Raw genomic sequence first — 25,563 nt, 5'->3', positions numbered from 1 at the left:
CTCGTCCATCTTTCAGCCCCCCCTCGTGACAAGTCATCCGTCAACCGCGAGACGGGCGCAAACCACACAAAAACACTTTTTTTGTGGGTGTGGTTGAATCTCATTCCCGCTATTTTATCCAGGTGTTCTAAATCTTCTCGGCTTCTTCCTTCCCCTACTTTGCGCGTCCTTGTCACCCTCCCCGACTCTTATAGAATGCAAAGTAAATGTCAAGGTAGCCGCAGAGGGAGCTGATCACTGCGAGCGGCGTGAGGACCGATTCCATCCTTGAAAGTACGTGGCGAGAAGGGCCACGCCAGACCCACTTAGAATGTTTGTTGCCAAAAAAGCTCAATCTTGGTCTCAAACAAAAATATGCCTGGGACCGTGCCACAAAAGATGCGCATGCTGAAAAGCACCTCATACCCACTGTGAAGTATGGGGGTGGTTCAGTGATGCTGTTTCGCTTCCAAAGGCCCTGGGAACCTTATTAGGGTGCATGGTATCATGAATGCTTTGAAATACCAGGACATTTTAAATCAAAACCTGTTGCCCTCTGCCCGAAAGCTAAGATAGGTCGTCACTGGGTCTTTCAGCAAGACAATGACCCTAAACATATGGCCAAATCTACACAGAAATGGTTCACCAGACACAAAATCAAGCTCCTCCTATGGCCATCTCAGTCCCCAGACCTTGTTTTGTTGGCAAAAGGGGGTTGTACAAAGTATTAACACCAGGGGTGCTAATAATTGTGACACACATTATTTGATGTCAAATATTTTTTTCTTTATGTGGGATTTTTTTCCCCACTGAATGAATGCACTTGTATTAAAGGTTGGATTTTTCTTTTTTTTCCATTAAGGTCCCATATTATTTGAATAATAAAATATATATATTAAAAGCTAAAAAAAAAAAACACATCTTTTTCAGGGGTACCAATAATTATGGAGGGCATTGTACTATTTTCCACCATGATTTGCAAATAAATTCTTTAAAAATCAAACAATGCGAGTTTTTTTTTTTTTTCCCCCCACATTCTGTCTCTCATGGTTGAGGTTTACCCATGTTGATAATTACAGGCCTCTCTAATATTTTTAAGTGGGAGAACTTGCACAATTCGTGGTTGATTAAATACTTATTTGCCCCACTGTATAGTATATATTCATGTTTTTCGGCTTCGTGTTCGTACAGCCTCTCACTCTCCCTCCTGTGTGCGTGAATGGTTGTACGTCTATGCAATGGGATGAAAAAGTATCGGAACCTTTTGGAATTTCTCACATTTCTGCATAAAATCTCCATGAAATATGATCGAATCTCTGTCAAAATCCACACAGATGAAAAAAAAAGTGTCTGCTTTAACTAAAACCACCCTAATGTGGCGTATATTATTGCTTAACTACACGGCGAAGACGTAAACAGTGAGAGAGTGGCGTGCGGTTCTTGTGTGCAGCTAACAAGGCAGGATGTGTCTGCAGTAAATGCGTCAAATATTTCAATTTGATTAATTCAAAAAATTTATTACCGCCCGTTAACGCGCTAAATTTGACAGCACTTTACATTACGTCAGAAACTCGTTCAGTACGCCTCCGTTCCGAACCGAGGATATTTACTTATAATTAGCGCTGTCAAAATTATCGCGTTAACGGGCGTTAATTAATTTTTTTAATTAATCACGTTAAAATATTTGACGCAATTAACGCAGATGCCCCGCTCAGAGAGTTTTAAATGACAGTACACATTGAAACGCTCACTTGTTGTGTTTTATGGAGTTTTCCCGCCCTCTGCTGGCGCTTGGGTGCGACTGATTTTATAGGCATCCATGAGCATTGAGTAAGTAATTATTGACATCAACAATGGCGGGCTACTAGTTTATTTTTTGATTGAAAATTTTACAAATTTCATTAAAACGAAAACATTCAGAGGGGTTTTAATATAAAATTTCTCTAATTTGTACAACATTTTTCTATTAAGAACTACAAGTCTTTCTATCCATGGATCGCTTTAACAGAATGTTAATAATGTTAATGCCATCTTGTTGATTTATTGTTATAATAAACAAATAGTCCTTATGTACCGTATGTTGAATGAATATATCCATCTTGTGTCTTATCTTTCCATTCCAACAATAATTTACAGAAAAATATGGCATATTTTATAGATGTTTTGAATTGCGATTAATTGCGATTAATTACGATTAATTAATTTTTAAGCTGTAATTAACTCGATTAAAAATGTTAATCGTTTGACAGCCCTACTTATAATATTTACTTATATTTGCTCTGATGGGAAGGTTCAGAACATCGTAGCTGTCAATGTGCACTTTGGACTTAAATTTGTTCATTTATGTTAGGCTACTTATTTATATGATTTAAAAAAGTCAATGTTTGCGCGATCTTTAAAATAAATTCCATTTAACTCTGCATAATATAAGTAATTTGTACTTATTTTTCTGAATGTATGTTACTTATATCTTTGTTATACAAAATAAATAAATGTTTACCGTGACTTCAATTTTAATATACATCCTATGTTCTTAAAGTGATCCTTTAACTTAAATACATGTAGGCTCTAATAAACCACAATTGTTCTCTAGTACTAAAATATGTTGTTAGAAACACATAAAATGTTAAATCAATGGCGATATTTCATAATATTTAGTACATATTTTGACCGTTAGTTGGCGCCATGGTTTGCGGGCTTGCAGTGATAACGTCATTGGGATCTTTCCAAATGTGTAGCATGTTCAACAATTGCTTATTGCTGCCTAAACTCGCAAAGTTAAATGCCACGATGTGCTGCTTTTGGATGCAATTTCCAGTCAAATGGAAACAAGGGGAGTGAAGTGAGTGGTCAGGGTGGAATTATTATTTTTACTGAATAAATGTGCATAAGTGGAAGCTTTGCCTTCTTTTTGGTCCCTGTATGCACGTATCCTCCCCACCACGTGTTACAACTGGCGCCCGAACATTTTTCCTGGATCCTCAGTGAAGTAAGGGATCCATCTATTTTCTGGATCCGACGGTCCCACCGAGTCTGCAATATCGGTTTCAGATCTGTTGAGGTACTTATCGAGGTTTGATTGATTAAATATGTTGAGGTAATTATCGAGGTTTGATTGATTAAATATTTGCTTGATTGATTGATTGATTGAATATTTGCTTGTGCTCATACGTACCATAAATAATACATATTGCCATATTTTTCTTACTAATATAACCAGTAAATGATTATTGCTTGCTATACCAGGTTGTAGTATAATGCTTAAGTGTTACAAAGAGTAAAAGAGGGTCGGGATGACAACTGCCTTGCTTCATGGCCGCATCATTGCATAACTAGACCTCCCGAGGCATCTTCAGCACCTGGCGTCTGGACTTTCGTCTAGACCTTCGAGGACAATTTTCCATCCGAGGACATCTTCCATGGCCGCAGCGTTACGTAACTGAAGTGTCTGGGTCATTTTGACTGTTTACACGATTGTTTTGACTGTTTACATGATTGTTTACATGAGCCCTTGCTTACACAAGTGTATTTACTTAGTTCCACCTACATGCACACACATATTCAATCGAAAACCACATGGGTGTCTCCAGCTTGCTCTCCCCTCCCTCAGGGCGACATCCAATTTTTAGGACAAACCCCTAAATAAAATACCAAGGAGGAGTTTTTTTTCTTTAGATCAATTTTGGCGACTGTCCGGAGTCACTTTTTGCTCTCCTTGGCCAAGAAAACTGAGTGTCTTCTCTCCTTATTTTTGGGTAATTTTACAATGTCTACCTAAGGATCTATTTTTGACAGGATCTGTCCATTTTTTTTATTTCTCGGTCCCACAGCGGCTTTTCGGATCAATCCATTTTGTGGAATCGACGGCCTGAACGCAGCTGCGACATTGCTGTGGGATCGGTCTAATTCCTGGATCTTCGAGTGAGTAAAAAAACGCGGATTTGGATTACTATTGCTATCTTTTTTGTTGACTATTCTTCGTGGGAGTTTTCCCCAAATCATGGCAACCTTCGCGTTGGGGAGTTCCGGCAATAAATTCTAGCCACTTTCACCCCTGCAGCAAATTCACAGTTACTGCAACATATGGTGATTCCTAGTGTAATATTATCTGTCCACATACGTTGCGCCACCATTTTTAGACTTAGAAATGATACTTCTCAGTTCACTTTCAGCTACAGATTGTTAAATCAAGACTGTGCAGTATAACGAAGTACAACAGTGCCTGTTTTCTTATTTGAACAGGTGGTTCGAGACAGTACAATGAAAAATACAGCAGATGTTTGCTTATCAGCTTGGGATTCACAAACACACCAAAGGATGAGGGGACCCCCTCAAGGCTGTTAGTAGTCCCAGAAGTCGGGAGAGAAAAAGCTTGCCAGTTTAGCAGAGTCAAATCATGTAGGAATTACAAGTTTGGTTCATAAACATCAACAACAACAAAACAAAGAGAATCAACTGGCACGTTATAATCATCCGGTGTAAACATAAACACTCACCGCGCGTCAGAAAGTCACTCGTCTCAAAAGGTCACTTTTCTGGGAAGGATTTCAATGGAAAAAAATGTTTGTTTTTTTTCTTTAAAAAAAGGACTCTTCTCCTTTTTTGCCACGCTGCTACTCCAGCTATTCCAGCGAGTGTTATGAACAAACGGTTGACTAACGCGTTTCTTTGTTGCAGTGCAGTTAAATGGTAGCTCGAGGAAGCCGAGAAGCCAAACCCCGACGTGGTGGAGCCATTAACGCTGCATTCGGCGCTCGGATTGGTCCGTTCCGACGTGTCATCTCTCACGCCATTGGCCGGGAGGTTGATGCTACGTTTATGGGGTGGTGATAAAGTCTGCAAAATTGAAGACTTCCAGAGTGGTTTTGTCAGTCGTTGCTCGCTGATATTTCCGAGATAATGCGATGATGAACACTTTTCTTTTCATACTTTTTCTGTGGATTTGAATGAGTTTATGAAAAGTTTATCGTTTGGAGACATTTGAAGTGGGAGGGATGGCAGCGAATGAACGAATGCTAGCGGTCAATAGCAACCAATGAGTTTAATTTAAGGGGGGGTTCAGGCCATTTGCTGTATTTTCAGTCACTTCCTGTTGATATTGCGGCACTTCTGGTTAACTTCCTATTGAGTTTGGGACATTTATGGGTCTCCTCCTTTTGATTTTGGGCCACTTCTGGTTCATTCTTGTTGATATTGGGGTATTTATTGGTCACTTTCTGTTGATTTAGGGCCACTTCTGGCAGTGGCGCCACCAGGGGGTGGCCAGGGGTGGCCACGGCCCCCCCAAAAATTTGTTGGCCACCCCGCTTGCCAGTATATCGTTCGATTGTTGAAGCATCAGTTATGCATTTCATCCCAAATGCACCTGCTTTTCCCCAGTAATTATCTTGTTTTGTTAAATGCAGTGGCGCCACCAGGGGGTGGCCGTGGCCACCCCTATAAATTGGTCAGCCACCCGGCTTGCCAGTATATCGTTCGATTGTTGAAGCATCAGTTATGCAGTTCATCCCAATGAATGCATTTATTTTGTTTTATTAAATGTAGGGCTGTCAAATATATCGCGTTAACGGGCGGTAATTATTTTTTTTAAAAATTAATCACGTGAAAATATTTATTGCAGTTAACGCACTCGCAGTACGACTCACTCACGCATTGCCACAAACAGCTTACAATGGCGCCGTTTTACTTATAAACAGAGATAAGCGGCAGAGTGGAGTAGATACAAGCATTCATTGGGGCCGTCCTTTTAATTGGCAAAAGCTTTGTCATCTCTCCGACAGTAACTACAAATATTGTGGGAGGCGACGTGGGGAAGAATGACAGGAGTTGATCTTTTTCTTAATACCCTGTAGTGTACCTAACGCAGAGAAGATATAGCATTTGCAGCCACCATACACAGTCATGGTTGCACCACTTCCCATCATGCATTTGGGCAGAACAGTTAAGTCGCTACAGTATCATTTACTGAAAGCTCAACAAATACACTAGATGGCAATATCTAGTCACAATATACAAACTCACATTTATCCTTTAAGAATTACAACTCTTTCTATCCATGGATCGCTTTAACAGAATGCTAATGTTAATGCCATCTTGTTGATTTATTGTTATAATAAACAAATACATTACTTATGTACCGTATGTTGAATGTATATATCCGTCTTGTGTCTTATCTTTCCATTCCAACAATAATTTACAGAAAAATATGGCATATTTCATAGATGGTTTGAATTGCAATTAATTACGATTAATGAATTTTTAAGCTGTGATTAACTCGATTCAAATTTTTAATCGTTTGACAGCCCTAATTTAAAGTGATATTTCAAGTTTTGACGAAAACTCGAGCTGTAAACTCATTATTCTCATTTAACTCATTGGCTGCCATTGACGGCAATAGACTTCCGATCTATTTGAAGCGGGAGGGTGGCAGCGAATGAACCATCCCACTTCAACTGGATTGGACGTCTACTAATGATAAACTCCTTTAGCGTGTAGCATTAGCATGCCACAGAGTAAACAAGTCTGACAGAATAAAGTTGTATTCAGTAATTAATCTCAAATTGATTATTTAAAAAGTGAATGAACGTTTGTTAATTCGCTGCCATCCTTCCCACTTCAAAAAGATTGGACATCTAGTAGTGATCAACTCTTTTAGCATCTAGCATTAGCATGTCACACAATAAAAAAAACTGACAAAAATGAATTGCAAAACACAACTTTATCTCAAGTGGATTATTCAAAAAGGGAATGAACAAATGTTCATTTGCTGCCACCCTGCCACTTCAAATGGATTGGACGTCTACTAGTGATAAACTCCTTTAGCATGTAGCATTAGCATGTCGCAGAATAAATAGTTCTGACCACATAATGTTGTATTTTGCAATTAGTCTGAGGTGAATTATTCAAAAAGTAGATGAACATTCGTTCATTCGCTGCCATCCTTCCCACTTTAAATGGATTGGATGTCTACTAGAGATAAACCATTTTAGCGTGTAGCATTAGCATATCACAGAATAAACAACTCTGACAAAGTTGTATTTTGCAATTCATATTAATTTCATTATTAAAAAAGTGAATGAGCGGAAGTTCATTCTCTGCAATCCTTCCCACTTCAAATGGATTGGATGTCAAACTCCTTTAGCGTGTAGCATTAGCATGTCAAAGAATAAACAATTTGGACAGAATAAAGTTGCATTTAGTAATTAATAACAAGTGAATTATTGAAGAAGTGAATGAGCGAATGTTGATTCGCTGCCATCCTTCCCAATTCAAAAGGATTGGACATCTACTCGTGATAAACTCTTTTAGCAAACAATTCTGACAAAATAAAGATGTATTTTGCAATTAATATCAATTGAATTATTCAAAAATTGAATGAGTGAATGTTCATTCGCCGTCATCCTTCCCACTTCAAAAGGATTGGATGTCAAACTCCTTTAGCGTGTAGCACTAGCATGTTACAGAATAAACAATTCTGACTGATTAAAGTTGTATTTAGCAATTAATCTGAAGTTAATTGTTCAAAAAATGAATGAACGTTTTTCATTCACTGCCATCCTTCCACTTTGAATAGATTAGACGTCTAAAATTGTCAGTACCAACCTTTTTTTTGTTTTTGTTTTTTCTGCTTGGTCACACTTTCCTTTAGTTTATATATAACACGGAAAAACAACTGTCAAATTTATCAGCAGTGGGTTAATGTAGACAAGGCAAGGCAAATTCATTTATATAGCACAATTCAAAACAAGGCAATTCAAAGTGCTTTACATCACATGAAGATCATAAAAATCACATTTAAATCAACACAACGTAGAAACGAAGACAAAAGATCGCATTTAATCACAGAATAAAAATAAATAAATAAAATAAAAATAAAACAAAAACCACTACTACTACTAATAATAATTGAAATCAGCAATGGAGATAAAAACAAGAGGAATAGAAAGCAGGTAGATTGAAATATATAGACAGTTATAGATATGCAGTGCTAAACAAAAGCGTTTTTAGCCCTGATTTAAAAGAGCTAACAGTTTGAGCATACTTCAGACGTTCAGGTAACTTGTTCCAGAGGTGAGGAGCATAATAACTTAATGCTGCCTCACCCTGCTTGGTTCTTGGAATATGCAGAAGACCCGTTCCAGACGACCTTAGGGGTCTAGATGTCTCATAGGAATCTAACAAGTCAAGCATGTATTTTGGTCCAAGGCCATTAAGTGTTTTGTAGTATTTTATAGTCTATCCTTTGACTCACTGGAAGCCAGTGTAGCGATTTCAAAACCGGTGTAATGTGGTCCAGCTTCCTTGTATTTGTGAGGATTCTGGCTGCAGCATTCTGTACTAGCTGCAGCTTCCTGACTGATTTTTTATCGAGACCCGTAAATATACCGTTGTAATAGTCCAATCTGCTGAAAATGAATGCATGCATAAGTTTTTCCATGTCTTGTTGAGTCAGAAGCCCCTTAATTCTGGTTATATTTTTTAGGTGGTAATAAGCGGATTTAGTGACGGACTTTAGATGGCTATCAAATTTTAGTTCTGAGTCAATAATTACGCCAAGGTTTCTGACTTGATTTGTAGCTGTAAGTGACATTGTGCTAAGTTGGCTGCTTATCTTTGACCTTTCCTTTTTTGGCCCAAAAATGATCACCTCTGTCTTCTGCACATTTAACTGGAGAAAATTCTGGCACATCCATTCATTGATTTGATGAATGCATTTGCTCAGGGTGACTAAGGGACTATAATCATGTGGGGACACAGAAATAAACAGTTGTGTGTCATCTGCATAGGCGTGATAGGAGATGTCATACTGTTCCATTATCTGAGCTAACGGAAGCATATAGATGTTAAATAAGAGTGGTCCAAGAATTGACCCTTGAGGGACTCCACACGTGAATTTGGTTTGTTCTGACTGATAGTTTCCAATTGACACAAAGAAATCCCTATCATGTAAATAGGATGTGAACCACTGAAAAATAGTGTCAGTAAACCCTACCCACTGTTCCAATCTGCTGACTAGTATGTTGTGATCAACCGTGTCGAATGCGGCGCTGAGATCCAATAGTAACAGAACAGATGATTTGCCTGCATCGGTATTCCGACGAATATCATTTAGGACTTTGATAAGCACGGTCTCGGTGCTGTGTTGTGGCCGAAATCCAGACTGAAATGAGTTAAAAAGATTGTTTTGCATCATAAAAGTCTGGATCTGTTCGAACACAACCCTTTCGATAATTTTCCCCAGGAATGTCAGATTTGATATTGGCCTGTAATTGCTAATGGTTGAGGCATCCAGATTAGGTTTTTTTAGGAGTGGTTTTATTACTGCAATTTTTAAAGTCTGTGGAAACTCTCCTGTTTGGAGAGAAGTATTTATAATCTGAAGTATGTCTGGGGCTATGCAATGAAAAACAGTTTTGAAAAAGTTTGAAGGAAGGATGTCAAGGCAGCATGTTGTGGGCTTTAATTTCGACACAATTTCTGTTAAAGTGGCATAGTCCAGGAGGCTAAACTGTCTAAAATTGACGTGGGGGACATTTTGGGAGGCGTTTAGTGTAACATTTGTTAGTCCGGAGTTGCACACAGTCTGTCTAATCTTTAGTACTTTGTGTGTAAAGAATGCTGCGAAATCATTACAGGACACCTCAGATGCCAATTCCTGTGGTATTGATGCTTGTGGGTTTGTCAGTTTGTCAACAACAGAAAATAGTGTTCGAGTATTGTTGGTGTTTCTACTAATGATCTCTGAAAAATATGACTGTCTAGCATTTTTCAGTTCCTGGTTGTATTTGCGTATACACAATATACTAAAAACAAAACCAAAAAAAGTATTAACGTTGCTAATCTCTGCACATTGATGTAATTATTTATTTTTAATTTCCTTGTATGTCAAAGTGATGTGTCATTGGAAATAGTCCTCGCATATTCTTTATATTTGAAGAGATCTGGCTCCCCTCACTGGCAAAACTGAGTAACTACAAACACTGTTAATACCTTAACTGCGCTCTTGAAATATTTCTACACATAATAATCAATACTTTTGGGGATAGAACACTACATACAGTGGGGCAAATAAGTATTTAGACAACCACCAATTGTGCAAGTTCTCCTTCTTGAAAAGATTAGAGTTGCCTGTATTTGTCAACATGGGTAAACCTCACCCATGAGAGACAGAATGTGAAAAAAAAATAAACAGAAAATCACATTGTTTAATTTTTAAAGAATTTATTTGCAAATTAAAGTGGAAAATAAGTATTTGGTCACCTCCAAACAAGCAAGATATCTGGCTGTCAAAGAGGTCTCACTTCTTCTAACGAGGTCTAACGAGGCTCCACTCGTTACCTGTATTAATGGCACCCGTTTTAACTCATTATCGGTGTAAAAGACACCTGTACACAACCTCAGTCAGTCACACTCCAAACTCCACTATGGCCAAGACCAAAGAGCTGTCGAAGGACACCAGAGACAAAATTGTAGACCTGCACTAGGCTGGGAAGACTGAATCTGCAACAGGTAAAGAAATCAACTGTGGGAGCAATTATTAGAAAATGGAAGACATGCAAGACCACTGATAATCTCCCTCGATCTGGGGCTCCATGCAAGATCTCACCCCGTGGCATCAAAATGATAATAAGAACGGTGAGCAAAAATCTCAGAACCACACGGGGGGACCTAGTGAATGACCTACAGAGGGCTGGGACCACAGTAACAAAGGCTACTATCAGTAACACAATGCGCCGCCAGGGACTCACATCCTGCACTGCCAGACGTGTCCCTCTGCTGAAGAAAGTACACGTCCAGGCCCGTCTGCGGTTGCGCTAGAGAGCATTTGGATGATCCAGAAGAGGACTGGGAGAATGTGTTATGGTCAGATGAAACCAAAATAGAACTTTTTGGTAGAGACACAGGTTTTCGTGTTAGGAGGAAAAAGAATACTGAATTGCACCATACCAACTGTGAAGCATTGGGTGGAAACATCATGCTTTGGGGCTGTTGTTCTGCAAAGGGACCAGGACTGATCTGTGTAAAGAAAAGAATGAATGGGGCCATGTATCGAGAGATTTTGAGTGAAAATCTCCTTCCATCAGCAAGGGCATTGAAGCTGAGATGTGGCTGGGTCTTACAGCATGACAATTTCAAGGTCCTGGAGTGGCCTAGCCAGTCTCCAGATCTCAACTCCATAGAAAATCTGTGGAGGGAGTTGAATGTCCGTGTTGCCCAACACAGCCCCAAAACCTCACTGCTCTAGAGGAGATCTGCATGGAGGAATGGGCCAAAATACCGGCAACAGTGTGTGAAAAGGTTGTGAAGAGTTACAGAAAACGTTTGCCCCACTGTATAAGGCCTATTGATTGCATAGGTAAATCATTTTTTTAACCTACAATTTTGCCGGCGTAGGTTTTGGCTACTAAAAATATGAATTTATATTTAATTGTAACTATACAAGTGAATAGAAAACTTGCAGGGTATTTTTGTTACATGAAACAGAAGAGGTGGTGAACTCGTTAACTTCCAGCCATTTTCACCGGAGCAAGGCCCTTCACTCCCGGCTGTTTTACTGGATTTTGACTGATTTTGCAAGGCCCACAGAAAATTCTGTTCTATTGCTATATAAACATGGAATCCACCAAAAGAAAGATTAGACTCTCTTCTTTCAGCAGGAAAAAAGTAAGTTCATATCTTTTTCCATTCTTTAGAAATCAGCATTAGAAAATACTGTAGCTTAGTTTGAGCAATTTTCCAATTTCTGATGAAAAATTGAGCTTTTTGTGAAAGCATACATTTCAAACATAACTTTGACTTTAACACAGCTATTTTTTGCTTTTGTTACATTCCAAACATCTGAATAATGGTTTCCTTTTACAAAATAAGATAAACAACAAGACAAATAGAGCTTTTGATAGCAAAGTAACAATTTATTTACACATAACTGAGAGATGACGCTGTTGTGGCTGCGACTGCCGGGTAAACTTTTCCCTCATTGTCGCCTGTCTCATAAGGATGAAGTTTTTTGAGTCTCTGCGGGGTCTGCTCGACGATCAGCACGGACTCAACGGCATCGTCCGCTGCACTGGTGGTCCCGGTCGTTCTGCTCGGTCGTCCAGCGCCTGGCATCCCGGGCGTCCTACCGGTTGTTCTGCTCGGTCGTCCGCCGCCTGGCATCCTGGACGTCCATTCGGTCGTCTTCCGCCAGCGCCCCGGCCGTGCGGCTCGGCCAATTGTTGCCGTTGAGTGGTATTGCGGGTCTTACCAGATGCGCTACTGCCCTCCAGTGGCCAGTTTTATTGCTTTAACACTAGAAAACCCAGCAGAGGCTGACTTGGCCTTTCCCAAGACAAACACTCCTAATATTCCCTAGCAATGGCCGATTTGGCCTCTCCTCCGTGACTCACGTAATAGTTTGTGTCAGTTCAAGTCAAGCTACATTTATTTAATTGCATTTATTTATGAAGTTTGACACTTTTTACAAATTTTTTTAAATTCAATTCTCCTATACTCCACACATAACGACAGAAAGGATGGCCCAAATGTGTACATTGTTTTGAAGACGGAATTTGAGTGTCAAGCAGGGCCGGTCCAGCCTATACGCAGACTATGCAGCTGCTTAGGGCCCCTGACCACTAGGGGGGGCCCCAATCTGGCAATTGTTTAATTTATATTCTATTTTGTTGACTACAGTTTGCTTTATTTGACTTTTGTGGGTTTTGATACTTGATTACTTCTTTCCTCTTTTAGAAAAAGGTTTGGTGCTATCTACTGAAAGTACTGACAATCATTTGGGGGGAGAAGTTTGAAGTATGCAATGCAACAAAATCTGATTAATATACAAAATATTGACGTTCGGGTTGGATTGCATGTATGGGTTTCACAGTACACTGTGACGAAATGGTGGGCCAAAAATATGGGCCCCTTTGCATTATTTTGCTTAGATGGCCTGGACCGGCCCTGGTGTCAAGCAGGAATTGTGTCTATAGTTTAGAAGGACTGAATCAGGGGCATGGAGTATGGATTGTGGTCATTGTGTCTGAAGTTAATGTTTGTCTAGTGGTTGCATTTCCATATGAACGGCTGTTGTCTGTCCGACAACGACTTGCCAATTCAAAAGCACTTGGGTCATTTTTTGCCACCTCTGGGTTTTCCGGGGGAGAGGCCATATCGGCCATTGTTTGGGACTAGTAGGAGTACCAGAATTCTCTGACACTTCTAGTGTTAAAATGGATTTTCAGCTTTGTGCTTTGGAGCTAAGTTGAATCAGAACCCAGAGAGGTCTCATGTGAAAAAAAAAACGTAAAGACGAATAAATACGTCTTTGGGACACTGAAACAATTAAAAATAGAACCCATTTATACGTTTTTGGGAGCAAATGAGTTAAATTTAGGTGTAATAATGTCAAAGGTCACAAGGCCAAATTCAATTTGGCTTGCTAAGTGAAATGCCGGTCTATTACAGTTGTGGTCAAAAGTTTACATACACTTGTGAAGAACATAATGTCATGGCTCTCTTGAGTTTCCAGTTATTTCTACAACTCTGATTTTTCTCTGATAGAGTGATTGGAACAGATACTTCTTTGTCACAAAAAAACATTCACGAAGTTTGGTTCTTTTATGACTTTATTATGGGTGAACAGAAAAAAGTGACCAAATCTGCTGGGTCAAAACTATACATACAGCAGCGCTAATATTTGGTAACATGTCCCTTGGCCATTTTCACTTCAATTAGGCGCTTTTGTTAGCCTCTGGTTGAATCTTTGACCACTCCTCTTGACAGAATTGGTGCAGTTCAGTTAAATTTGATGGCTTTCTGACATGGACTTGTTTCTTCAGCATTGTCCACAAGTTCTCAATGGGACTTTGGGAAGGCCATTCGAAAACCTTAATTCTAGCCTGATTTAGCCATTCCATTACCACTTTTGATGTGTGTTTGGGGTCATTGTGCTGTTGGAACACCCAACTGCGCCCAAGACCCAATCTTCAGGCTGATGACTTTAGGTTATCTTGAAGAATTTGAAGGTAATCCTCCTTCTTCATTATCCCATTTACCAGTTCCATTGGAAGCAAAACAGCCCCACAGCATAATACTACCACCACCGTGCTTGACGGTAGGCATGGTGTACTTGGGGTTAAAGGCCTCACCTTTTCTCCTCCAAACATATTGCTGGGCATTGTGGCCAAACAGCTTGATTTTTGTTTCGTCTGACCGCTAAACGTCTTGTCTTTGTCCATGTGATCAGCAGCAAACTTCAGTCGAGCCTTAAGGTGCGGCTTTTGGAGCAAGGGCTTCCTTCTTGCACGGCAGCCTCTCAGTCCATGGAGATGCAAAACACGCTTGACTGTGGACACTGACACCTGTGTTCCAGCAGCTTATAATTCTTGGCAGATCTGCTTTTTGGTGATTCTCGGTTGAATCTTCACCCTCCTGTCCAATTTTCTCTCTACAGCAGGTGATAGCTTGTGTTTTCTTCCTGATCGTGGCAGCGACAAAACAGTGCCATGCACTTTATACTTACAAACAATTGTTTGCACTGTTGCTCTTGGGACCTGCAGCTGCTTTGAAATGGCTCCAAGTGACTTTCCTGACTTGTTCAAGTCAATGATTCGCTTTTTCAGATCCATGTATGTATATTTTTGACCCAGCAGATTTGATGACTTTTTCTGTTAACCCATAATAAAGTCATAAAAGAACCAAACTTCATGAATGTTTTTTGTGACAAAGAAGTATCTGTTCCAATCACTCTATCGGAGAAAAATCAGAGTTGTAGAAATAATGTCATGGCTCTCTTGAGTTTCCAGTTATGTTCTTCACAAGTGTATGTACACTTTTGACCACAACTGTAAGTCCTCCCCTAGCTTTAAAATAATAACTAAATAAAATAAAATAAAACACTACGATAACTCATTTTCGTAATCATTTTTATTTTCTTCTGTTTTAGTAACCAAAAAAAATTGATTAAGCATTCAAACAAACATTAGTCATCTGACAACACACCCGTTTGCAAATATTAAAATAGATTAAAACAGAAAAAAGCGAAATTAAAAAAAAAATGTGTCCAGTTTGTGTATGTCAGTTTGTTAACTGACCTTTAGTATCATGAAAACAGAAAAGACAAAAGCTGTTAGCCTGAATATTGATAATAAAAGGAATCCTGTTTATTTTTTAATTATGTAACGACAGATTTTTCAAACCTTAGTTCACTTCTGTAACAAACTAATGAAAAACAGCAATCATGCATAAATAATTTTGGTTTTTTTCGCACGTTTCGTCCCAAAAAAACAAAAACAAACGGGGGGAAATGTATTCAAGTAATTAACTCGATGGAGATCAACCTGGATTATTTTTTAGAACACTCCCAAATAATCCCGACATGAGAACAAGTACAGTATGTAAACAGCACAAATGACTTGAAACGGCGATAGAAAACAAAAATCCACTCGAGTTTACGGTCAAAAAATGAGAAAATATTTGACCCTTAGCATAAAATTAGCATCCGGACACGATCGAGGTCGAATTGCACGACTCAAAACGCGGACAGGCCGGGAAAAAAAACACACACAAAAAAAAAAAAAAAACGATATGCATATACAGTATTATTATATACACACTGGGCATGAACTACTCAATACTGTACAATATATTTGCTCTAAGAACAGTTGCGCAAAATACCGTTTTTCATATACATTTTGTCTTTTTGTACACACACTAAAACGCAAAGCACAGGCCTTCAAAAAGGCCACAAAAGTACATGTTATCAGCTCGGCCGGCAACCGAAGCGGGGATAGGCGACCGATTGAGCTTTTTCGGTGACCTTGACGAAAATAGACGTCCAATCTAATGACCTGGGAGCTCAGACGAACAAAAAACAACTGTTTTTATTGACCAGAAATGCTGAAATCTACAAAAAGTAACCTGAAAATGTCCTAGAATCAACAGGAATTGACTCAAAATCCGTTTTCCATTGCCTATCGAACTGGAATCGCCACAGAATCGACGGGAAGTGACCTGAAAATAAACCTGAAATCAACAGGAAGTGACCCAAAATTACCAGAACGTGACCCAAAATCTGTTTAACATTGACTTTTGAACTGGAATTGCCTCAAAATTGTCAGGAAGTAACCAAAAATGCAATTTCCACTGCCTTTCGGACTGGAATTCCCACAGAATCAACGGGAAGTGACCTGAAAATAACCCTGAAATCAACAGGAAGTGACCCTAAATCAAGAGGAAGTGACCAGAAATGCATTTTCCACTGCCTTTCAGACTATAATTGCCACAGAATCAACGGGAAGTGACCTGAAAATAACCCTGAAATCAACAGGAAGTGACCCAAAATCTGTTTCACATTGACTATCGAACTGGAATTGCCCCAAAATTGAAAGGAAGTAACCAAAAATGCATTTTCCACTGCCTTTCAGACTATAATTGCCACAAAATCAACGGGAAGTGACCTAAAAATAACCCTGAAATCAACAGGAAGTGGCCCAAAATCTGTTTCACATTGACTTTCGAACTGGAACTGCCCAAAAATCGAAAGGAAGTAACCAAAAATGCATTTTCCACTGCCTTTCGGACTGGAATTGCCACAGAATCAACGGGACGTGACCTGAAAATAGCCCTGAAATCAACAGGAAGTGACCCTAAATCAACAGGAAGTGACCAAAAATGCATTTTCCACTGCCTTTCAGACTATAATTGCCACAGAATCAACGGGAAGTGACCTGAAAATAAACCCGAAATCAACTGGAAGTGACCCAAATTTACCAGAAAGTGGCCCAAAATCTGTTTTAGATTGACTTTCGAACTGGAATTGCCCCAAAATAAACAGGAAGTGATCCAAAATTACCAGAAACTGACCCAAAATTTGTTTTCCACTGCCTTTCAGACTGGAATTCCCACATAATCAACAGGAAGTGACCCTAAATCAACAGGAAGTGACCAAAAATGCATTTTCCACTGCCTTTCAGACTATAATTGCCACAAAATCAATGGGAAGTGACCTGAAAATAACCCTGAAATCAACTGGAAGTGACCCAAATTTACCAGAAAGTGACCCAAAATCTGTTTTGGATTGACTTTCGAACTGGAATTGCCCCAAAATAAACAGGAAGTGATCCAAATTTACCAGAAAGTGCCCCAAAATTTGTTTTCCACTGCCTTTCGGACTGGAATTCCCACAGAATCAACGGGACGTGACCTGAAAATAACCCTGAAATCAACAAGAAGTGACCCTAAATCAACAGGAAGTGACCAAAAATGCATTTTCCACTGCCTTTCAGACTATATTTGCCACAAAATCAACGGGAAGTGACCTGAAAATAACCCTGAAATCAACAGGAAGCGACCCAAATTTACCAGAAAGTGACCCAAAATCTGTTTTACATTGACTTTCGAACTGGAATCGCCCCAAAATTGACAGGAAGTAACCAAAAATGCATTTTCCACTGCCTTTCGGACTGGAATTGCCATAGAATCAACGGGACGTGACCTGAAAATAACCCTGAAATCAACAGGAAGTGACCCTAAATCAAGAGGACGTGACCAAAAATGCATGTTCCATTGACTCCCGAACTGGAATTTCCCCAAAATCAACGGGAAGTGACCTGGAACTGCCCCAAAATCAACAGGAAGTGATCCTAAATTAACAGGAAGTGACCAACTCTTGCAATCAGTCCTCCCGGACAGTCCAGGACAAATGGCGGGACGCCCTGTCCCAACACAAGGAACACCGGAGAACGCTTGGTATCCAATGGATAACACGACTGAGCCCCTTTGACGCTGAGGTGCCAAAATCCACAACCCTCGTTGCCTGGAAAACAGTAACTCCTGAATCTTCATGTCCAATCCACAGACAGACAATAATCCCAAACACACCCTTCTTCCTGCCTACGGCCCGCCCCACGAGAACCTTCAAAAGACAATGTTTAACTAAGCGTTGTCATTTTTCCCGGGAACCTTTTGTTGACGTGTCATATGGTGACCTTGGAGCGAGTTTGCCTCCCTGCCCGAGTCTGTCTCTGTTTCACCTTGCTGATGATCGTTGTCGACCCGAATAAATTGTCAACTGGTTTTCGGGGAGCCTTTTTTAAACCTTTCAAAATGGAGTCAGTACAAAGGGTTAAGACTTGTGCTGCAACGATTAACTCGAGTATTCGATTAGGACAAAAATATTCAAATTAAATTTTGTTGATTCGAGTATTTGTTTAAATAAAGTGGCGTTGAAATGGTTTATTTTGAAAGTGTTTGCATTTAGTTTTATTGATTAGGGTGGATATACTGCCCTCTGGTCTGCCTCTTTTCACATGGTTGAATCCAACTGCTCCCCGTTAAGACCAAGTTTTTGTTTGAGCTAATTTTTTCAATGCATTCACAATTTGGTTTATAGGTAAATTTAGTTTTTTTTTTCTGGGAATATGTGTCTGAACCATTTTTTAAGAGCATTGTAAAAAAAAAAAACTAACATTTTATAGCATTTAAGCTAGCTGACTTTTTCTATGTAAGTTAGCCAATTGTTCTTTTGTTGTACATTAGATCCTCATTCAATTATTTTTAAAAAAATGTATACCGTTTGAGGCTTAGCTCAGGTATTTTAATTATTCATCTTCCTTATCAGATTACTCGATTATTCGAACTTAATAGTCCATCGATTAATCGACTACTAAAATATTTGATAGCTGCAGCCCTAGTTGTCGGATCTCGCCGGCCCGGGTCTGGATAGAAGGTCAGATATCTTCACTTCCTTCTGTTTTTTTTAATTTCCTGTTTATTTTGGGGGTTTTCCAGGTCACATCCTGTTGAGGATGGGCCATTTTCTGTTGATTTTTGGGCATTCCCAGGTCACTTCCTATTGATTTAGGGCACTTTCTCTTGATTTTTGGTTCAATTCCATGCAATTTCTTGTTGTTTTTGTCTAAAGATCGATCGGGTCCGATCACGTCATTTTCAAAGTATCGGAATCGGCAAAAAAATATCGGACATGCCTTTTAAAAAAAATTTTTTTTTTTAATTAAATCATTTTCTAATTGTATTAACGTTACAGACAAAATGTCTTACACTCATCCAGAGTCTTTAGTTTTTGGTTAAAGTAGGGTTATCAAATTTATCGTGTTAACGGCGGTAATTAATTTTTAAAAAATTAATCACGTTAAAGTATTTACCACAATCGACGCATGCGGTGCACGACCCACTCACGCCGCTTTCTCTATATATAGAGCTAAAAGGCAGCATAAATGAGTAGAGTGAATTTTGGCAGCTTTTAGAGCCTTTTTTTAATTGGCAAAGGCCTTAAAATCCCTCTCCCAACAATTAGAAATATCGTGGGAAGCAATGTGGCGAAGAAAGGTAGTAGTTGATTTTTTTTCTTAACACCCTATGTTATTCCCAACGCAGAGAAGATATATCAATTGGTGCCACTTTGCACAGTCATGGTTGCACTTCCCATCATGCATTTGGGCAGAACAGTTAAATGGGTTCAGTATCATTTACTGAAAGCTCAACAAATACACTAGATGGCAATATTTAGTCACAATATACAAAGTCACATTTATCCTTTAAGAATTACAAGTCTTTCTATCCGTGGATCCCTCTCACGGAAAAAATGTCAATAATGTAAATGCCATCTTGAGGATTTATTGTCATAATAAACAAATACAGTACTTATGTACTGTATGTTGAATGTATATATTCGTCCGAGTTGTATTCATTTTTTTCTTAATGCATTGCCAAAATGTATGTGATCGGGAAAAATTATCGGGAATGATTGGAATTGAATCGGGAGCAAAAAAAAAAAAAAAAAAAGTAATCGGATCGGGAAATATCGGGATCGGCAGATACTCAAACTAAAACGATCGGGAGCAAAAAAACATGATCGGAACAACCCTATTTTTGTCATTTCCTGTTGATTTCCAGGTCCCATCCTATTGAATTTGGGTCACTTCCTGTTGACTTTTTCTGCAATTCCAGGGCCGCATTGAAAGCCGATGTAAAATCGAACGTTCCTTTTCTGCCGTCCCTCTCAGTTCAAATGGATTGGACGTCTACTCGTGATTAATTCACAGCGGAACGACAGCCACGTGATCGGACGTGTATCACCGTCACGGGTACTGAAAAAGTTCAAAGTTAGTGTCGGGGCTGGGAAACATTTACACACACATCTACATAGTCAACATGGGTTATGTACTTATGTTCAATCGAAGTAGCGGAAAATACTTTCGAGTACGTTTCGACGTGGATCGGAAGAACTTGGCCTTCAATTTAAATGTTAATGTCACGACCAGGCACAATTTTCCGCTAAGCCTTACGAGGATTTGGCTGTTGGAAGTAGTATTTTATCAGTGCTTTCGAGGAGAATGCTTGAAGAAGTAGTAGTAGTGTCAAGTTATGAGAATAGGGGGAAATTGGACACTGCAGCTATTTTAGCTTAGCATTAGCTTTCCAGTGTGACGTTGCTACAAGTTACAATGAACTCACAGTGGCACAAAACCCGGGTTTTGTTTTGGTTGCAGTCAAAAATAATGACCGCCAACGCCGGAACACTGAAAGCGTCAATCATAACTAGCCCTGCGAGCAGTACTCAACGGGCCCTTGGGGAACGTATCGATTTATCCAATTTCTTTTCGGTGATGCTAAATACATTTGGCTTACTCTTCGATGTAATGTCAAAAAAGCAAGAAAATAATACATTATAAAAATGTTTATTATGCTTTTCAAATAAATATTTCCGGTGTATTTCCTGTTACCACGTGTAAACATATCAATTTGGATTTAAGATTTTGGAAACCAATTGGATCATTCAATGTCTCGTTACCGATTCCTCCAATTTCTTTTCGGTGTTTTTTTTAATATGGTAAGACCTTCAAATTGGCCATTTCATTTGCCATGAAAAAGTAATGACAACCACCTAATAATAATAATTAAATTGGCCATTTTCATTTGCTATGAAGAAGCCCTCACCCTAAGCCCTAACCCTAACCCTGAACACCAAAAAGCGCCCAACTTTGGCACCCCGCACAGGTCAGGCCCGTGAATGAAAACTCACAATTTTGATATGTGCAAATTTTCTTGAGTTTTTAAGCATGTTCAGAACTTCAAATTGGCCATTTTCATTTGCCCTGAAGAATCCCTAACCCTAACCCCCAAATAAGCCCGACTTTGGTACTCCGCCCAGGTCATGCCCGTGAATGAAAACTCACTATTTTGATAACTTAACATTCCATATGTCTCATGAAGAGTGTCACCAATTTTGAGGAGGATCCAACAAACTGCCTCGGCGCAATGGTCTCAAACGTGCACCCTGGTTTTCGACAAAAATGGCATGTTTTTCAACATTCGATCCAAAATACCCGATTTCCTCTTGGGTTTGGAATATGGGTGCAAGAGACTTTTTGAAGCATTTTTGCACAAGGTATCATCTACACAAAATTTCATTGCTCTACGTTTGAAAAACCTAAATGGAGGGGTCTTTTTAAAAAATTCTAGGGGGCACCACTGAGCCATTTTTTCACAAAATTGCGATAACATCTCATATGTCTCATGAAGAGTGTCACCAATTTTGAGGAGGATCCAACTAACTGCCTCGGCGCAATGGTCTCAAACGTGCACCCTGGTTTTCGACAAAAATGGCATGTTTTTCAACATTCAATCCAAAATACCCGATTGCCTGTTGGGTTTGGAATATGGGTGCAGGAGACTTTTTGAGGCATTTTTGCACAACGTATCATCTACGCAAATTTCATTGTTCTACGTTTGAAAAACCTAAATCGAGAGGCCTTTTTTTAAAATTCCAGGAGGCCCCACTGAGGCATTTTTTCACAACATTGCGATAACATCTCATATGTCTCATGAAGAGTGTCACCAATTTTGAGGAGCATCCAACTAACTGCCTCGGCGAATGGTCTGAAACGTGCACCCTGGTTTTCGACAAAAATGGCATGTTTTTCAATATTCAATCCAAATACCTGATTTCCTTTTGGGTTTGGAATATGGGTGCAAGAGACTTTTTGAACATTTTTGCACAAGGTATAATCTACGCAAATTTCACTGCTCTGCGTTTGAAAAACCTAAATGGAGAGGCCTTTTTAAAAAATTCCAGGGGGCGCCACTGAGCCATTTTTTCACAACATTGCCAAATTATCGAAATTTTAACGAATCCGCATGTTTGTGCAAATTTTGGTGAGTTTTTGAGCATGTTAAGACCTCTGAATTTGCCACTTTCATTTGCCACGAAAAAAGAATAATAATAATCCTTTGCAGAACAATAGGGCCTTTGCACCAGTTGGTGCTCGGGCCCTAAAAATAATAAATTTGGTTAGCTTGGCGCTACAAAAACGTTAGCTGTTCAGAGCTAGCATAAGTTTGTATGACATTTATCCTTTTTAATTTGCTCTAAAACAACATTTACTTCATTTTGACGTGACGCCACCAGGAAATAGACCGTTCTTCAAGCACTCCCCCTTTCGAAATATTCACAACCGGACCGGAAAGCAGCGAGTCAAGCGTCGTAACTACAACTTAAGGCCACTGAATTGTGCTCATCTCCCAATTAGGCAACTTTCCTTCCTTCTCCATCTCTCATCCGAGTCAACATTCAGCAGTCTTTCTCTTCAGGACAGGATTTAGCAGTCTTGAGGTTGAAATGGTACCAAAGGGCTTCGTTACTTGTACTTTTTGCTGGTCCGCGTCAGCAGTTTTCCTTTGGTCTCGGTTTCGTCGGCTAGCGGCCCAACAGGTAGACGACCACTTCGTAGGTGCACATCATGATGGCCGTGTTGGGAATCTGTCTGACCAGGTGCGTGGTGAGGCCGCGGTACAGCGCCCGGTATCCTTCTTCTCTCGGGACGGTCAGTAGAGTTTGGAAGAAAGAGCGGTACTTGCTGCCTTCTTCTCGTAGCCTTGTGCGGATGACCTCTGTCGGAAAAACAAGTGAATCAGTGACAATCGAGCCAACAGGTTGCTAGCAAATTCTTTCATTAGAATAGTGTCCATGCTAGCTTGCTAGCTGCTAATGACTGTATAAAAAAAATATATATATATATATCCTGATATTTTGTGTAACTAGAAACTGCAATTTCTGGAGAAATTACTCTGGATCTTTGTTGTGTGGAGATACAGATCTTAGCCCCACCCAGGGCTATCAATAGAATGGCCAACCATGCCAGTCAATGGCATTAAACAAAGTAAATGCCATTAGAAAAGATTGGGAAATTTGGACGTCCATGGCCGTCAATGGCCTCGACTTACATAGACGCCAATGGAATCGAAGTACATTAACATCAATAGAATGGACAAACATGCTCGTCAATGGCATTAAACAAAGTGAATGCCATTAGAAATGATTGGGAAATTTGGACGTCCATGGCCGTCAATGGTAGCACCCTCCATAAGGGTCATTGGAATGGGGGACATGTCCTATTTATATCTGGTCCTTTGCTGTTGATTTGGGGACATTGTTTTTTTTTTTTTTTTTTTTTTGCCATTGAAAATAAATGGGAAAAAATTTGGACGTCCATGGCAGTCAATGGCATCGACTTACATAGGCGCCAATGGAATCCAAGTACATTGGCATCAATAGAATTGACAAACATGCCCGTCAATGGCATTAAACTAAGTAAATGCCATTAGAAATGGTTGGGAAATTTGGACGTCCATGGCTGTCAATAGCAGCACTCTCTATAATCTTCATTGGAATGGGGGACGTTTGGGGGGGACACGTCCTATTGATATCTGGTCATTTCCTGTTGATTTGGGGACATTGTTGTTATTTTGCCATTGAAAAGGGAAAAAATTTGGACGTCCATGGCCGTCAATGGCATCGACTTACATAGGCGTCAATGGAATCCAAGTACATTAGCATCAATAGATTCGACAAACATGGCCATCAATGGCATCAATGCAATGTAAATTACACGGAAATTCCATTGGAAGTGAATGGGAAATTTCCCATTAAAAATGAATGGGAAAGTTTTTCACAAATTTCCGGGGAACCATTTTTTTATTTAAAAAATTTTTTTTTTACAAATTCTGTATACAACTTTTATGCCCCTCACCGTCCTGGAATTTTAGATGCCCAAATTATGTGATTTGGTCAAAAATTGTAGGACTAGATAAATTTTTTTAACTTTTATTTTTGTTCCGACAAATCTGCGTTTACGGGCGAACGGAAAAATTTTATGTGCTGTTTGAAAAATTACCTGCATCGTTCCAATTCAATTCCAGTCGTTTCGATACTTGAACGGTGCCGATCGGTCAAACGATTTGGGCTGTGCGGTGCGTCGTTTTTCCCATTAAAAATAAATCGGAAAATTTTGGGCAAATTTCCGGGGACCCGTAAATTTTTCCCAAATTCTGGCCGTCAATGGCATCAATGCAATGTAAATTCCATTAGGGAATTTCCTGGGAACCGTGAATTTTTTCCAAATTCTGTATACAACTTTTATGCCCCTCACCGTCCCGGAATTTTTGATGCTCAAATTATGTAATTTGGTCCAAAAAAATGTAGGACTAGATACATTTTTGTTACTTTTTTTTTTTTTTTTTTTTTGGGAGAAAATTGCCGTTTACGGGCGAATGGAAAATTTTTCGGGGCCGTTTGAAAAATTCCCTGCGTCACGCGAAAATTGTTGAACTTGAACGGTGCCGATCGGTCGCACTGTTCGGGCTGTGCGGTGCGCCGAAATAAACGCGCTGATTCTATTGAATAATAATAATAAGTACGATAAAGTTGCAGAACAACACTATCTGGCCTTTACCAAAAAGGCAAAGACCAAGATAAAAATGGGATGAGCATTACCGTGCGGGTACGCAATGGTGCTAGCGCAGGTCTTGGAAGTGGCGGCGGCGAGCATCATGCCCACAAAGTCATAGGCGTCCTTGACCGATTCCTCCTCGCCCTCCATGCTAGTTTGGGCCCGTGACTGCAGCAGCCTCTGTTTGATGCTTTCGTAGATGACAAAATGGATGACCGTCTCGGAAATGCCGGCGTAGGACGCCGACATGCCCTTATAAAAACCGCGCAAGCCGTCCATCTGGTACACCCGCCGAACACAGTCGAACGCGTTCATGCGGCGTTCACCCCAGTTCCTGTGGAGAAGATATGGACAAAATCAACCATTGTATGGGGATCTGCTTGAAAAATTGACTGTTATCAAACTGACCAAACAGCTACTTTAGCATAGTAGCACTTACAACACTCTAACTAAGGAAACATGTCCGCAACCTTCCTACTGTTCTAAATTGTTGGTTGCCATTGACAATGATAGACTGGGAGGTGCTAGCAATGAGGAAATGACCCAAAATAAGCAGGAAGTGATCTGGAATTAATCGCAAATCAACAGGTAGTGATATGGAAATGCCACAACATCAACAGGAAATGACACATCACAACAGGATGTGACCTGGCAGTGTCCCAAAACTTAACAGGAAGTGACCTTGAAATGTCCAAATATAAACAGGAAGTGACCCAAATTTAACATGTATAACAACAACAATACATAACAATGTATAAAAAGTATAACAAAATAACAAGTGGCTTGCATAGTAAAAGTTCGCTAGCTTAAATGCTATTAATGCTAGTGTTTACCAGATTGTTTCTAGTGCGTA

The 25,563-nt window shown here is 39.7% G+C and overlaps 2 protein-coding genes across 6 annotated transcripts in view; both read right to left on the bottom strand.

Annotated features, from left to right (window-relative positions):
* Nucleotides 1-4,685, bottom strand: part of LOC130929511 (SPRY domain-containing SOCS box protein 4-like) — a 166,091-nt gene extending 161,406 nt beyond the window's left edge. For all 3 annotated transcript variants that reach the window (XM_057856681.1, XM_057856680.1, XM_057856684.1), the window contains exon 1: nucleotides 4,476-4,685. The gene's annotated coding sequence lies outside the window, so the exon portion shown is untranslated. The remainder of the gene's footprint in view (nucleotides 1-4,475) is intronic.
* Nucleotides 4,686-14,904: 10,219 nt separating this feature from the next.
* LOC130930234 (solute carrier family 25 member 36-A-like) overlaps nucleotides 14,905-25,563 on the bottom strand; it is a 40,104-nt gene continuing 29,445 nt past the window's right edge. Inside the window, exons 6-8 of one of the 3 annotated variants that reach the window (XR_009067020.1) lie at nucleotides 24,755-25,044; nucleotides 16,264-22,872; nucleotides 14,905-16,148 (exon numbers count right to left, since the gene is read on the bottom strand). Coding sequence is in view for 1 of the 3 variants with exons in the window: in XM_057858035.1 (XP_057714018.1) it covers nucleotides 22,679-22,872; nucleotides 24,755-25,044 (484 nt within the window). In the remaining 2 variants the exon portion in view is untranslated. Of the gene's footprint in view, nucleotides 22,873-24,754; nucleotides 25,045-25,563 lie in introns of all 3 variants that reach the window. The other 2 variants (XR_009067019.1, XM_057858035.1) reach the window with 2 other exon arrangements.

This window comes from Corythoichthys intestinalis, chromosome 14, assembly GCF_030265065.1.
Source record: "Corythoichthys intestinalis isolate RoL2023-P3 chromosome 14, ASM3026506v1, whole genome shotgun sequence".
NCBI classification, from domain to species: Eukaryota; Metazoa; Chordata; class Actinopteri; order Syngnathiformes; family Syngnathidae; genus Corythoichthys; species Corythoichthys intestinalis.
The sequence above is the reverse complement of the archived record's forward strand: the minus strand, read 5'-3'. Positions and strand labels throughout refer to the sequence as shown.